Source organism: Sciurus carolinensis, chromosome 8 (genome assembly GCF_902686445.1).
Source record: "Sciurus carolinensis chromosome 8, mSciCar1.2, whole genome shotgun sequence".
Classification (NCBI taxonomy): domain Eukaryota; kingdom Metazoa; phylum Chordata; class Mammalia; order Rodentia; family Sciuridae; genus Sciurus; species Sciurus carolinensis.
In genome coordinates, this window is record NC_062220.1 from 74,486,310 (window position 1) to 74,502,758 (window position 16,449).

Sequence of the window (16,449 nt, forward strand, 5' to 3'; positions counted from 1 at the left end):
TTCCCAGAGCAAATTTGCCATTTATAACCAAGGGACTGTCATTTGTTGGCCAGAGCCCTCTAAGAAATCCTCCTCAGAAACATAAGGCTTCAGAGATTTTCCTGGGATTGGCCAGCTGGTCCTGTCCTCAAAACTCAGCTGGGGGCAGCGGGAAAAGACCCTGAGCTTCCCTCTGTAGTTCCGGCCGGCTGTTCTCAGTCTCAAATATATGACTTCAGGTTGAGATATTAAAAAGGATTTGGCGAAAGCATTTCAAGTTAGGTCACCTAAAAACAGCCACACTGCTTATTCAGCAGTCATCTTCTGAAGAAATAACTAGTCTTCGCTAAGGGCGAATGTGATAGTCTATAATTCTGGCACTCGTTTGAAGTGTGGGGGACTCAGTTATTGAGAACTCTGGGAAGTCACCAGAAGTGGACAAAAGTTGCTTTTTTTGTGGTTCATACCCTTTTTCCTTTTAGCCCTGCACAATGTGCATCTGTTTAATGGCCCACCCTGCAATAAGCATTCTTTCATCTGTATTTACAAAACTGTTTACACAGATGCACAGACCGTTTTGCTCTTACAAAGTCTCAAGTCCACAGAGTGAGATGATAGGAAGTGTTCAGTACCTAACGCACAAGGGACTTAGTGATGGAAACAATGGTATAGAATATATGGCTTATCTTCACACTGGAAATAATGTTTATCACCTTATTCCTTTATATGAAAAAGAATAAGCTATAAAGAATAGATTCAGCTGTTCTTAAATATACAGAAAGTTGCCTGTGGCACATCTTCTGCTCTCTGCTGATCTAGGGGATTCCTCTGGCTGACTTATTTTTACAGTGGTGTGTCAGAGCCAGTTATGACTCTGGCTTATGGTTAAATGTTCAGGAATTTTTTGAGCTAATTGTTAAACACAGTCATTATTAAGAATTTGATTATGTAACACCACGATTAAAACACATATTCAAACAAAGGCAAGAGAAACTCAAAACTCATTACTTCCTAATCATTTTACAACATTTCAGTATACACTATGCTCTGAGGTTACAGCTACTGTATGTGTACAATAAAGTTACTATACAATGATGTGCTGCTGCACATCTCTTTCCACCTCAGTATTCAGGACTCTCACAGTGTTAGCTCATAGTCAGCCACGAGGCAAGTCGCCACATCATCTACTCAGCAAATGCTACAGATAAGGTTTTTGTTCTTCTCCCATACAGTCTATCATTGAACATTCTCCAGGACACCAGTGTTTATATATAAGTACAAGAGCGAAGGGAGAAGGAGGTTTGCTACATATAATTAACCTGTATTTTAAGCATATTAAGGCAGTATCTCAGAACCTCAAAAGTCTTTCAATGTTTTATTTAAATATGATTTTTTTCATCTCTAGAAGTCAAGAATTTCCCTCTATGGCATTCTCCCTAGTTCCACGCTCTGATTCTTGCCTTGCTCCTTTGTAAGTCTCTGTCTCTTTAAGTGTATATTCTCAGTGTGCAGGGTCATGGGTCTACTGACATTAAATATTCATCGCTTGGGAAGGAAGGTAAAGGCTTTTAACTAAGTAAGCTATATTATGCAAAACTATGTATAGCTAAACCATTCACTCTAAGGTAAAGAACCTAATTCCATAAGCCACCTACTAAAATTAGTCTCCTAACTTTACAGAACAAGTACACACATATGCTCATAGAAATAGGATGATCTGATTTAAAGTTTAAGTGAAGCAATTTAATTCAAGCAAAGCAAAAGGAAAATGTTCAAATGTCACTATATAGATTAATTTTCCATTTTAGCAACCAATTTAAATGTTTATAAAAGGAATGTTTATAAATGACCTTCTTTAAAAATTATTTGTAAGTATAGATAGAGCAGCTCTTTCTAAATATATTTTGCACAGATGTGCAAAATTAATATGCTCACCTTAAAACTACTACAGGGCTTCAGAATTGGTAACAGGAATTTCCTCCAGGAATGCTAAGAACGTTTTTTTGAAAAATGGTATCTGCAGTTTACCTGTGATCCATGGGATAGCTGCTATCTGGTATGGACTGCGATGGAGGGAGGTGAGCTGGGAAGGCCCGGTCAGGTTTCGGAGTGTGAGTTGAGTTTGGAGATGCATGATGTAGTGGGGACACTGGAGTACTGGATGGTGTGGGGGGGTTGGAGGGCCTCATTCCCACTTGTGGCTTCTGATCATAGGCACTACCCAGGGAACAAAAGAAAACAGAACATTTGTTTCTTTGGAGCAATTTTAAAAAAAGTTCCAATCCAATCCAAGGGAAGAAAAAATACTTTATACATTAGTCATAATGAAGTTCAAATTTTATGTTTTTTTGTTTTTGTTTTTAATGCCAGACCATATAAACTTCAAATCATCACACCTTTAAAGAGAAAATAGAATAATTAATACAAAATCTTCTCATGACATAAATACATGTAATGTGCATATTTTAATACACATATAGACAATTTAGTATAAGAAATATCATTATCAATAAGAGCAGTGGTACTATTTCCACCTATTTTTGTTTGTTTGTTTGTTTGTTAGTACCAGGGATTAAACCCAGGGGCTCTTAACCACTAAGCCATGTCCCCAGCTCTTTTTAAATTTAATTTAGAGCCAAGACCTCTCTCAGTTGCTTAGGCCTCACGAAGTTGTGGAGGCTGGCTTTGAACTCATGATCCTCCTCAGCCTACAGGCTGATCCACAGCCACAGGCATGATCCTTCTCATGCCTGTGCTTAGGGGCATGCACCCCCATGCCCATCCCTCCAAGTAAGTTTGATAGATCTTTTCTAAATCATTAAATAGTTCTGAAATTATAATTCTTCATCTATGTTACATTTTAAAAAAAGAACTAATATCAGCTTAATATGATGGAGACTGTTTGCTATGCCTTATTTGCGGTGAAAGTTTAAGACAATGCTTTTGCCTTTTTAATTTTTTTACATTAAATAAATGATCCATGATATTAACTTCCTCATATATGAAATAAAAATTAATAAGATAAATTAAAATATCTCTGAAAATTTTAAAATTTCTTGGAATATAAGAGTGAGTATAAAATAATATAATTAAGAATAATAACGTTAATAATAGTAATCATACTATCAGTCTAACTTCTACTCACAATTACAGAAGAATAAAATGAGTAAGCTTGATTTTTATACTATGAATTTAAATTGCTTTCCTATGTGTGGCTTTCAGGAATATGATATAACTAATTTTCCTACTCTATAAAATAGTTGACATATAATAATTTATTGCACCTCCATCAATATAACAGAATTATATCTGAGTGCAAAAATACTTTACAGAAGTATTGTGTGCTACTCTAACTTTCAAGCAAAGTCCACTGTACTCAAAGAAGCTTGGGATTGGTTCTACTTGTTTTTTTCTAATATTTATGAATGAAAACCACTTTTATAAAATGGCTCACCTCATTCATTTCCATGAAAAAAGAAACAAATGACACCTTTAATGTTTTGAGATATTACCCCCTCCCCATGAACACAGAATTTATTGCATATCCCTTATATCACTGGAGAATTGCTGGTCTCCCCAAAAGTCTCAAAATACCCAGACAATTTCTCTACTGTTTATGGCTACAAGATATGTCATACAGAACAGTAGTGATTTCAGTCACAATTCTGATCAATGCTGAAATGCAATGACAACTCTACATCTAACTGCTTCATTGATTGGAAATTCTTCAATATTTTAAATAGCTATGCTGTGGAAACACAGCACCTTATGGAGTAAACAAAAAAAAATACTAAACTATAAAAATCTGATTGATCAATATTATCTTATCTGAATTCAGTATGTTTTCATAGCCATTCCAAGACATCTTTTTATAAAAGTTTTGAAGTTTCAACTGAGCTGACCCATAATTTAGGGTCTGGCAAACCTCTTAGAAAAGCAGATATAAAAGATGTTTGCAAGAACAAATAATAATAAAATATCAGATCTGCTGCTAGTCAGTTGCTGTGAGATAGTACAAATCTAAGTATCCAAGTATTATATATCTTGGATACAAAGAACACATGTCTTAAATGTATGAAGAAACAGAAGATCCTTTGTATCATAATGAATTATGAGGTTGAAATGATGTACTTATAAAACAGTGCAAACATTTGAAAAGATTTTTATGTTTCCAAACCAACTTATTTTAAGAACTAACTTTCTAATGTAATTGAAAGTAATATTCAATAGACAGAGCCAACTTTTTCTTTATGCAATTAGAGGCCAATATGAAAATAAAAGCATGCAATTTACTGTGAAGAGTTTTTAATGAACATATATGTTATCGAATTTTCTAACAAATGAACAATGTACTTTTACTGCACCACCCTTTATTATCATCAGAAGAACAACTGGCTTTTTAATAGATAATAGCCTCTACTAAGCCTTATAAAATTCTAGTTTTATTGCAATTGTCCATGAACGCACTGTATAGATCATCTGCAAAGCCTGTCAGATAACTAATGTACTGCTCTGACTTGCCAAATGTTTCATTTTTTTCTACAAACTCCCCATCTAAAGTGCATAATGCACTCTTTCTAATGGGAACTTTCAAAAGCTGCTTGTGCCAAATAAGACCCTCTTTTCAAACCCAAGATGCATCACTACAGAGAAAAGCAACTAACGATTTGGATGAAAATGATTGCTTTAAAATGATTCTTGAAAGTGTGTGATTGTATGGTAAACGGTTCTTTAGAGTTCTGCTAAATGCACCACCTAATTAGCGTGTTCCATACTTAAGATATAAAATGTGACTTGAGATTTTATATTATTCTGGACTTTTTGTTTCAATAAGAACCACTATCCTATATGCATAAATTTGGTTGATTTACCTGACATTGTACAGGCACTTTTCTCCATAGCTGAATTTAAAGGGCTGTTCTTGACTGCAGGCAGAGCCGAGTTCTGAACACGGACTGTGGGGTTCTTTCTTGATTTTCAATGGTAGGCCATGAAAAGCCACTAAGAAAACAAAACAAAACAAAACAATCCACAAAAATTAAATGAAGTTATCAATATCTTTTGGCTTCTCTCATTTAAAATGTCATTAATAATTCTTAATAACTTACACATATTAGAAAAATTATACTTAATGAATTTCAGGGGCAGGAAAGATTCGGGAGAATCTCTGTATACTCCTTTTATGCTGTTATAGTGTAACAAAATATAAGCCTGAATTTTCTTGCTTTATAGTAAATCAAATCACTTGTAATTTGCTTAGCTGATATTAATAATTCCAAAAGCTCATTTCTCAGAAATAAGGTTTTGAAAACATTTCAGAATGATTTCAATGACTAAAGCAGACAAAATATAACTGACTGACCAAGAATGAACTGAAGACTGAAATAAAAGTTTAAGCATTATTGAAGAGAAAATATCTCTAACTCATCAAAAGTAATGGTTTAATGGGATGGCAACTACACTATGACCAAAAAAAATCAGGTTTAGGTCCAGAGACAACTCATCATATTTGAAGTAAAAAACTCAACATCTTTAAGACTAATGGTAATCTATAAGATAGAGATTAAAATACCTGCCTACCTACTTACCAGAACTGTGAAGATAAAATCTGAGAAATATGTGAAAGTTGTGTGCCACATGTAATCTACCATAAAATAATTATATATCAATTGATGTTTCCTCCTTTTTCATATGACTTAATGTATAGTTAGGGTTAATGAATATTCACTGACACTTAACATAATACAAAAATATGAAATAATAAAACATGAACACTTGAAAAACTGCATATTTGAAATACATATATTTTATAACTTTAAAACCAATGATTAATAATGCCATATTAATTTTTTTTCAAAATAAAACTTAAAAATACATCTTACAGATTTTATTAGAATATTAGTTTTAGTATAAATGGGAACTGGTTTAAAAGAGTGAAAACAGACTACAGAATGAAATTTTTTAAAAATGTTCAATACTCATTCATCTGACCAACCAACACTAAGGAGAAACTTTCTAGAAATTTACTTTAATGTCTATAAAAACTAGAATTTAAACAAAAAATGTTAAGTATGAATTTTTTAAAGGAAGATAATGTCAATAGAAATGGTGTGGTTCATGGTTCAGTCCTGACTATTTCATTATAATAATTAACTTCAATTTTAAAAGTAATTTTCAATATAAGAATTGGATTTCAAAAACTATCAAGCTTCAGGAAAATGAATACTGTGTATTTATATGCACATAGTTTCAATGAGTGTTCAGTTGTACTTAAGACATTCAGAACACTGTAGGAAACAAATTTGACAACTAAGCAAATTTTACACAAATTCATTGTCTAATTTACTGGGTATTCTGCTTCAACATATTTTCTTAATGTAATGTCTGTGCAGATACATGATAAATATGACTATTCAAGGTAGAGAGAGAAGAAATAGAAAAAAAGAAATTATATATATATATAATGTACATATATATAATATATATAATATATAATATGGAGATATACATATCTCCATTTGCCAAGGTGTTTATATGCATTAGTTTCACCAAATCAGAAGGTTATAATTTGGGGGCTGAAATATAGCTCAGTGATTGAGTGCATGCTTTCATTCATGAGGCCTAGGGTTTAATCTTCAGCAGTTGAAAAACATTAAAATTTATTGAACTTCAGATAGAAGAGAATTAAAAATCTCAAGAATCAATGAACACTTGTTTGTATGCTGATTAAAAAAGAACAACTCTGAAATAAATAGGACAATTGAATATAGATTGGGTATTAGATGTTCAAGATACTATTGTTGGTTTTGCTGACTGAGATAAAACTTGTACCAAAAAAGTTTGACATTAAAGATTAGCAAAGTATTTTTAGTTAAAATAATAAGATACCTGAAATCTTCTTTAAAATATAAAAAATTATATAATAGATTGATCAAATTAAATTAATAAAATTAGAAAAAGGTTGATAAATGTGAAAAGCTGAATGATGGGTAGATGGGGGTTCATTGTGTTCTCTTTACTTTAAGTCCTAAATTTCCACTATAAAAAGTTTTCAATTTATGAAAAAAATGCTGAATATTTGTAGTATTCTATAAGAAAATTCTGTCTCCTGTGTACATAGGTAAGACATGTATGTGTGCATGCTACTTCTTAGGATAATAAATGCTGTATGATATAACATTTGTAATACGTTAAGCCATATGTGTTGCTTTTTTGACAAATATTTTTCAACTATTTATTACTTCTTTGAACATATACTGCAAAACATATATATTCAAATTTTAGCTCTCTGTATTCTAATTATTGCATGCATTTTATATTTTCCTAAGAAAAAAACAGTAGCAACAAATAAGGAATTCAATTTGCATTCAGAGAAGTAAAAAAGCATACACCCAAGATCTCAAATCTAATTTATATGAATAAAAATTGATAAGAACTCAGGAGTTGATAGCTATAGCATGATGCAAGACTCATCATCTTTATCGAAATACCAGATACATCAGAGACTATTACGTTTAATATATTTAAAAATATCCGGAGCCATGAAGTACAGAGAATTAGTGAACGGGACTCAAAACATGCCAGCCATAAAAGAAGACTATCAACACATAGGGCATCACTAAAATTATGAATTTCTCTTCATCAAAAGACACCATGAGAACGATGCAAAGTAAGTCACAAACTAAAAGTTGTTTTCAATAGAAAGATCTGACAAAGAATTCATATTTAACATAATGGCTACAAATCAATGATATAAGACAATTTACTCATTAAGATAGATAAAGGATTTGAACAAGCAGTTCATAAAAGAAAAAATTAAAATGCAAAACAGAAAAATGAACAACCAAACGAAAGCCCACAAAAACAAGAAAAATGAAAATGTATTCAAAATCTTGACTCACAGTAAATTGCAAATAAAGCCACATTAAGGTATCACTACAAACCCATTCAAATGGCTAAGCTATAAATGATTGACATCAGCAATTTTGTTAATGACATAAAGTAAAGAGAAAGTTTATACATGCTGCTGAAAATATGAATTGATATAACCACTCTAGAAAATTTTGGCAGTATCTACTAAAGCTCCACATAAACCTACCCTGTGATCCAGTAATGACACCTTTGGGTATATATCCAAAAAAGAGTGCATATGTTCACCAAAAGACATGAGTAAGAAAGTTTTGAAGCTTTACTCGTGAGAGTAAAAGTTGAAAAAATTCAAATATCCATTGGTGAGAGAATGATAAATCAACCATGCCATAACCATACAAAGTAATTAATATTATACAGCTATAACAAGGGGCAAACTAACTACAAATGCATCCAAAACATATGGTCTCCCAGGCATGAAGCTAAGTAGAAGAAACCAAGCAGAAGAGTATATAAATTTCAAAAGCAAATGAAACTGAGAAAGAAAGAAATTCCTTCTGTTGATTACAATGTGACCTTATTTGGAAAACTAGTTAAATTAAGATGAAATCACAAAGATGGGCTCTAATCCAATATGACAAAAAAGGGGGGGCAAATTTGGATACAGAGACATGCACACAGAGAGAACATCAAACAAAGATGAAGGCAGAGGTCAAGATGATGCTTCTATAAGCCAAGGAATGCCAGATTGCCAGTCAACCACCAGAAGCTAGTGGAAAGGCACGGAACAAATTCCCTCCCAGCATTCAGAACCCTGCTTGACACTTTAATTTCTGACTAGCCTCCAGAACTCTGAGACAATTTTTTTTTCTTTTTAAGCCACCAAGCATGTGGTACTTTGTTATGGTAGCCCCAGCAGACTAACATACCACCCTCAGAAATTCTGATTCACTAAGGCTGAATGTATCAGATTTTGCATGTTATAAAAATTTCTAGATGATTCTCATAATTAGACAGATCCTGAATCTGCCCTGATGCTTGGCAACATCTGGATCCAGTGTACACTGCATTCAAATAGGTCTGGTACTTGAAAAGAGTTTTAAAAATGTCTTTTTTTCTTAGATGTCAACACTCAAGGATCCTTATAAGTTCTTCAACTCTAGAAGTTGAGGACTCCTCCTCCTCATAGCACCTTTGATATATGTGGGCCTCTTAATCATTATTGGCCCTGAAAACTGATTTTGCTTTTTGTAATCATAAGCCAATTAAGTAATCCCGTGAATCTGAATGGCGAGGATATTATTGTTTTTTTGGGTTTTTTTGTTTGTTTGTTTGTTTGTTTTATTTTTAGTTGCTGCATGTGAGGGGAAAAGGAAGCCAAGCTGAAGATCTTCAACTTTCTACATGAGAATCTTGGGCTACTTTATTTTCCTCACCTTAACTTTCCTGCTTCCTGGAGATCCTAGGTCACAAAAATGATTCCTCATATTTATCCTGAAATAAGGGTAGTCTATAGAGTCCCACCGAGAGGGCTGGGTTGGAAACATGTTGGGTATTTCATCACAGGGCTGAGAGCCTGAGCGTCTGCTAACAGGCGGTTTTCCAGCTCATTGGCACAGGCACAAGTGAAAGCAGCACATTCATTTTGTGCAATTTGCTTTACCTTCCCACATGGAGTTGGTGCATGTAAAAGGCTGTTAAGTACTAAATTATTCCTTATCAAATCACCATCATCTGGAGTCATGATCAACACTAATTAAATTACTTGTGCTGAACACGGCTCCAGCCTGCTGCTGAGGCTGCGAGGTACATTTCATTTCACTTACAGTACCGTCCTTACTGGGTCTGGAACAGAGAGCTACAGGCATCTGTATTGTTTGTAGTTTTAATTAAAGTGATTCTTTCCTTCTTCAAGTCTATCAAATCAAGTGAGTTAACTCCTTCATTTCATTTACAAAGAGAGGATAGCTCAAAATGATATTATCTTTATCCCTGACTTCAGATAGTTCATAATTTATCTATGAAAAGTGTTTCTCAGGCATTCCGAAGACACATTTCTCATGCAAGTTTTTATGATCCACAACTCCTCCAGACAATCAGATCTTTGGGAGGAGAGGCAGAAAGAACACTCAAGAGATGTTTCTTGCATTTTTTGCTTTGATGGAAGCTTGACCTTTAAAACCACATCTTAAGGCTGACTAATGATGACTGAATTCTTCTAATGGTTAAATTTAAGAGCTCAAAAATACCAGGACTTAAAAATATGCACTTCCAAAATAAATGTAACCACTTCTTAATTCATAAGTTTACTTGGGGTTATGGTATGCATCATTAAATGTTTGTTAAATTAGTAAATTGCTTTCATTTTTGAACTATGAACTATGAGACATCATCTCACTTCCATTTTTTTCCACCTACATTTTAGAAAGGGGACACAATCTTGTCATGATTCTACTGGAGCAGAGTTGCCCTTAGCTTTCCAAGACCGACAATGCTAGTATATTGGTTGAGTGTAGATATAATATAAAATCACATTTGAATACTTGAACTATAGATGGAGAGAGTGCATTTAAAATTTGCTCCAGGAAAATAATCTCCTGAACATTCATGACATTGAGGCATTATTTGTATCCTTAAATTGAAAGCAGATCATGTTTATTATAACTTCCCAGCAAATGTTTGTCCAGAAAGTGAATAGCAAAAATATATAAATCAAGTTTCTGTTTATACTTCTATGGTAAAGGTGATGATAACTTGTTACGTTAAGAAAGATAATACATTTAACTTCAAGTGTTGACAACAAACTGTGGTTTAGATTCCTAACAGAATAATGCTATAATACTTTTTAAAAAACAAGTTTATATGTTTTACAGTTTTCAAAGAACTGTCAAATATTTATTCTGTCATCCGAGTCAAGAACATTTATTATAATTCCCACTTTGCAAATTGTTTAAACAGACATTACTATAGTTTGGATCTGGAATGTCCCCCAAATGCCCAGAAAATGAAGGTGTGGTTGCCAGCCTATGGCAACACTGAGAGGTGGTGAAACCTTTAGGAAGTGGGGCCTCTTGGAAGACAGTTAGGTAATCAGGGGTGTGCCCTTGAAGGGGATAATGAGATCTGACATCTCTCTTATCCCTCTTTTGCTTCTTGGCCACAATGAGGTAAGTGTCATCCACCACCATGTCAAACTGAACACCTTAGGTTCAAAGTCACAAGTCAAGCAACCCGAACTGAAAACTCCAAAAGCATTAGCTAAAATAAATTTTCTTCCTTTTAAGTTGATTTTTTTCAGGTATTTTGTCATAGACTCAGAAAGCTGACTAACACAAGCATAATGAAGTTAAGTAAAATGTCTAACTAAACACCTAAAACCTAAATTATAACAGGGAAAGAATTAGAGCTCTGGGCTTTTGGCTACAACTCTTAAACTTCAAACATATAATTCAAATTATTTACATACACATTTAGAATTTCTTTCATGCATGAGCCCCACTTTAACATTGTTTTAGATGTTTCTTTATTCATTCACTCCTTAATTAATTCACTAATCAATTCATCTACTATGTCCCAGAGATGGAATGAAGATGAAGAGTAATACACAGTCCTTACCAACAAGAGTCCATGGGGTCCATTTCGAACTTGATTTAGGTTTTTAAAAAATTCCCTAATAAATATACTAGCCAGTACCATATTTTTCTTTACCTGAGCTCTTTAAGTATGATTAATGCATGTGTGTGATATAGACATCTGTATACATGACCTTACTAACATATTCTTGGCACTCATATCTAAACAAAAACTCTTTTCGGAGCATTCATGCCTGCTTTTAGGCATTCTGCCTTTTTCAACTTATTACTGTGACCAAAGACATTTAAAAAATTCACACTACTTGTATTCCACTGAAGAAAAAATGTTGCTATCCAACATCTAAAGCTTCCCCTACACCCTGATAACCGAAATGTCACAAGGGAAGAAAAGGTCTCCTTCTATATATGGACAGCTAAGGAAAATATGGTGGCAAGTTGTCTTGGTTGACCTTTCACTCTGCTTTCCTCCTTAAGTCTTATCCTAAGAGGAAAACAGAGTACCAATTTCTGTGCATATAAAACAATTACTCTGGGTTTTTAAGAAACGCATGACATTTTTAATTATTCTCTAAACAGAACCCTCTCTTTGAATCCGTTTTTGAAGGAAACCTAGCTGAGAATATAGAACCTTGATGGGAGGCTTCTTATCCCGCTGCTGATATTTCTGGTCTGTTAAAAAATACTGATTTAGCACAGTGTGCTATGTGATGGTGTTCTGAAAAAGGGGTTGGCAAATTTTGGCCCATGGGCTACCTGCAGCTTCCCTGCATTTTTTGCAAGTGAACTTTTAGGACACTCTCCCAACCATTCATCAGGGTGTAGTCCAGGGCTCCTCTGCGCTACAGTGGCTGAAAAGAATAGTCGTGACAGTGACCATATAACCTACAAAGCCTAAAATATTTATCATCTGACCTTCTACAGAGAACCATTTGCTAACTCTTGTTCCAGAATATGGTCTATAATTAAAAAGGAGGAAAAAAAATAAAGGAGAATGAGTGGAACCAAGGAAACTGCTAGTGTTAAGACACAGCTAAACCAGTCAACAAAGGATGCTTAATTTTAATCTACTAATACTTTGTTTACTCTAACTCTCAAAACCCAAAGCATCGTCAATTTACAGGGACATACACAAACTAGCTAATGAAAAATGACACAAAATTGAGGCTCTAAAACAGTACAAATTTATGAGTTTTGAGAAATTTCAAAGCATGTACTTAGACCAGGGTGACTTATAACATGGAGAATTTTTTACACCTGTCTAGAAAATATAACTGAAAAAGTCAAAACAAATCATGCTATGGACACTAAAGTGCTTGAGGGAAAAAAATCACTTGGCTATAACAGTGATTGAAAAAAAAAAAAAAAAACTCTGTAAAAGCAAAAAAAAAGTAAATGGTGTACATAAATTAGATTATTTAAGACCAGATACAAATATGGCATGAAAAATGCCTGCAGCCTTTTATACAAATATATGTAGTTAGGAATACACTCAGTAGATGAAAAGCATTCACTTTAAGTTAATATCACTTCCATTTCAGGTGATAAATGGATGGCAATGACCTCAATTAGTGCTCAGTTAAATTCCAGAAGCAAAGGGGAAGGCTTGTGTACAAATAAAGACAATGGTGTCACCTGCTCTATAAATCCGTCTTCCAAGACATACAGAAAAGCAGAGGGCACTTGAGCTGCATCCGAGCCTCTCAAAGATTCGTTCTCGGTACATTCACCTCTTCCAAGCCCGCCCTTCTCCACTATGTACACACACCACTCACACAGGCACACCGACATCCATTACTAAAGAGTCTAATCTCAGCTATCAGCAGAGTGCCTTTATGGGGCCATTAAACCATTTCTCTTGTTTACAGTGCCTGAAGAAAGATGTGAATTATGTCTGTGACAAAACAAGCAATAACATTTCTAAACTGCTATCAAAATGCAAACTGAAACACATTTAAGGACAGGGACCCTGATTCGAGTTTTCATGATTTTCCATTATTCGCAGCATCTGGAAATATATTCACCTATCATATTTCTGAGACAGGAATTTAGACTCTAGCACAGCAAGCTGATATTTATTTTTTCTTAAATAAGATTCTTTAAGCAGCACAGTTAAAGAAAGACAATACAAAGTTTTCAAAGGAGTACTATCAGTCCACAGAGACTGCACACTTAGTTCACCTGCTGATGTTATTTTGAAATATACAAAATGCAGATAAAAAATAGCAAAGGAGATAGAGATAAAGTCATGAAGGTGACCCTGGACCCCATGCCCCCATCTGGCATGAGGTGTCTAAGGACTTGGAAACAGAACAAGAAGCCAGGATTCTTTGCAGTCTGCAGAATGCAGCCCATTGATGATGTCACAGCCTCCTGATGCAGCTATTTCTCAACAGCAGACTTCGAATTCAACTCTCCATTGCAGAGTACCATTCTAACACCTTAAAAGAATAAAATGGATGTGTTCTGAGTTTGTGTCTGTCCTTCATCTCTTCAAAGAATAGTGGAGACGTCAAGATGTGGTCAGCTCTCTCATCTAAAAGTCACTTTTCCACCATTGAGATTCTAATGATCTAAATCAGAGGTTGTAATTTTTTTTTTTTTTTTTGGATTCACAGAGTGGTTCCTAATAATTTCAGTTGGTTGTGATCATTTAAACTCTACTTCAAAATCACCTTCTTGATTAAAAATCAAACTAATAGCTTCTACAGAGAAAAACAAACAAACAAAAAACAATATTCAGCAACACTAATCCACTTTCCAGCTGGAAAAAGAGATCAGCAGTTGAATGAGACGATTATCAGCTGTCCCTCTGGCCAGGACCTGGGTTTTCCTACTTGCCGCATTCTCCACTGTCCCCACAGCTCCACTCCCAGTATCATTTGCACTAAACTCACAGAACTCCCTTGTCTTCTTGGCATCTGAGTATCTTACCCCTTACCTAGCACAGAGCTAAGGAGTCATTAACATGCACGCACACACAGTCTCTCCTCTTTTTCTCACACACTCTTCACCTGTAATCAGAAATATCACGAAACTCGCGTTACACTTGTGGCTTACATTCTCAGGTAATAACAAATAATGGCAAAGCTGGCACACACTAATATCTGCCTGGTTTCAAGTCTTACCACTTGATCCAGTAGCTGAGCACTGGGCAAGGGTAAGCCACTGAACCTCTCTGTGCTTGTTTCCTTATCTTTCAAATGTGATGAGACAGCACCTGCCTCATGGAGTTGCTGGCAGGATCACATGAGCACGACATGTAAGGCCTGTAGTGAGTCCTGCATAATGTGAGATGTGTCATTATTCAAATCCAGAACCATCAGGCACTACTGCTGAGTAAGAACACGTAGGTCGCCTAAAAGCAGATGGCAGAGTGGCCAAGACAAGGAGACCGATTCTTGCCTTTACCACTTGCTAGCTCAAAAGCCTCTGGGAAACTAGGTAACTTCTATGTGACAGTTTCCTCCTCTGTGATATTAGGATGCAGACCTTCCTCATGGGTTTTCTGGGAGAATTTAATAAGGTAACACACATGAGAATGAAGAATAGTACCTCACAAGAAGTGCTCCGTCCTCAGAACATACCTCTTTACTACTATTGTCAGTCCAAGTACTTCCTCAAACAGAAGCTAAATTGAGACTCAAGAAAGTAAACTGACTTATGACAGAAATAAGGCTTCTGGACCCTCAGGTTGTTACTTCACTTGTTCTTCTTTTTCATCTTGTTCTCAATTTCTTTCAAGTCTGTCCACTACACATTATTAGTTTAAAAACAAATTAAACACGAAGAAGAAATATGTTAAGGAAGAATATCCTGACAAAAGAAAAAGATAAACAGTATGGCCTGATATGATAAAATAAGCACTCCACTGGGAGTCATATAATCTCTACCTAGTTCCTACCCAAAATGCAACTAGCTGTGTGACCATAAGAAAATTGTGCAATCTCTCTGAACTTCTGTTCCTAATCTTCAGAATGAGGGTATTAAGTAAACTTTCCTTGTAATTCTAAAATGTCTTGCCTAGGAGGAAAGGGGAAGATACTGGGGAAGGAAACTGACCAAATTATATTTTCATATTGTGTGCATGTATGAATGTGTAACAATGAATCACACTGGTATATATAATTATGTTGTACAATTAAAATTTATTTTAAATAAAATAAAATGTACTGCCTGGGTATAAGTCCCTGCTTATTGATATAAAACAGTAAGGAAAAATGGCAATGACCTGATACAAGAATTCCAAGGACACAAAATCCTGAGGCTGTTTGGTAAAATAGACACAGAGCTGAAGGTACCACTGTATCCTATGAAGCAACCAACTTGATAATGACCCTCAATCACCATGAAAGAATAAATTCAAGTATAAATGCCCTATTTAAAAGGAGAAAGTACATAATGCACATTAGAAAGATATGCAAGCAATCTGGTTGACATTTTAAAACACATTCAATGCTCTAAAAGGTGTTTCGAGTCTCCTTTAAACTCGATTACATGGACCACCTACTTTCCAGTTGATGTTGGAAAGTAAGATGTTATTATATTAATAAAACAAAAGGCAGAATCAAAAGCCAGAAAGTTACATTCCTAATTTTAAAAGCATCATTAATTGAAAAATAAAGAGACCAAATACACAATGTGTTGATTCCATCCCTCTAAATTTTAAAGTCCAAACTTAATATAATGGCACTTCAGAGTAGTGGTACTAAATGATCCTCATCTTCTCAGTCTAATTGCCAGGAAAAAGTGCCCTGGGAGGAAACTGGTTCTTCCATCTGGAAAAGGGTAAGAACAGGCAAAGGAAGGCCTAATGTACAAACAATCCAAATCCGATCAGTTTTGCATTTTGCATTGGCTTCAGATCAGATCTTCCTACCCCTACTGGTCCAGTAGATGGAAAGCAGCACGACACATTTTTTTTGGAAACAAATTCTGTACAGTGAGCCCAAACATACAGTACTTCATATCCAACTGGCAGTGACAAAACTGAACAAGCTGCAGCTATTTG

The 16,449-nt window shown here is 34.7% G+C and overlaps 1 protein-coding gene across 1 annotated transcript in view; it reads right to left on the reverse strand.

The window, feature by feature from the left end:
- Positions 1-16,449, reverse strand: part of Etv1 (ETS variant transcription factor 1) — an 89,897-nt gene that overhangs the window by 38,308 nt on the left and 35,140 nt on the right. Inside the window, 2 exon segments of the mRNA XM_047561232.1 lie at positions 2,008-2,196; positions 4,851-4,980. Of these exon segments, the coding sequence (XP_047417188.1) occupies positions 2,008-2,196; positions 4,851-4,980 (319 nt within the window).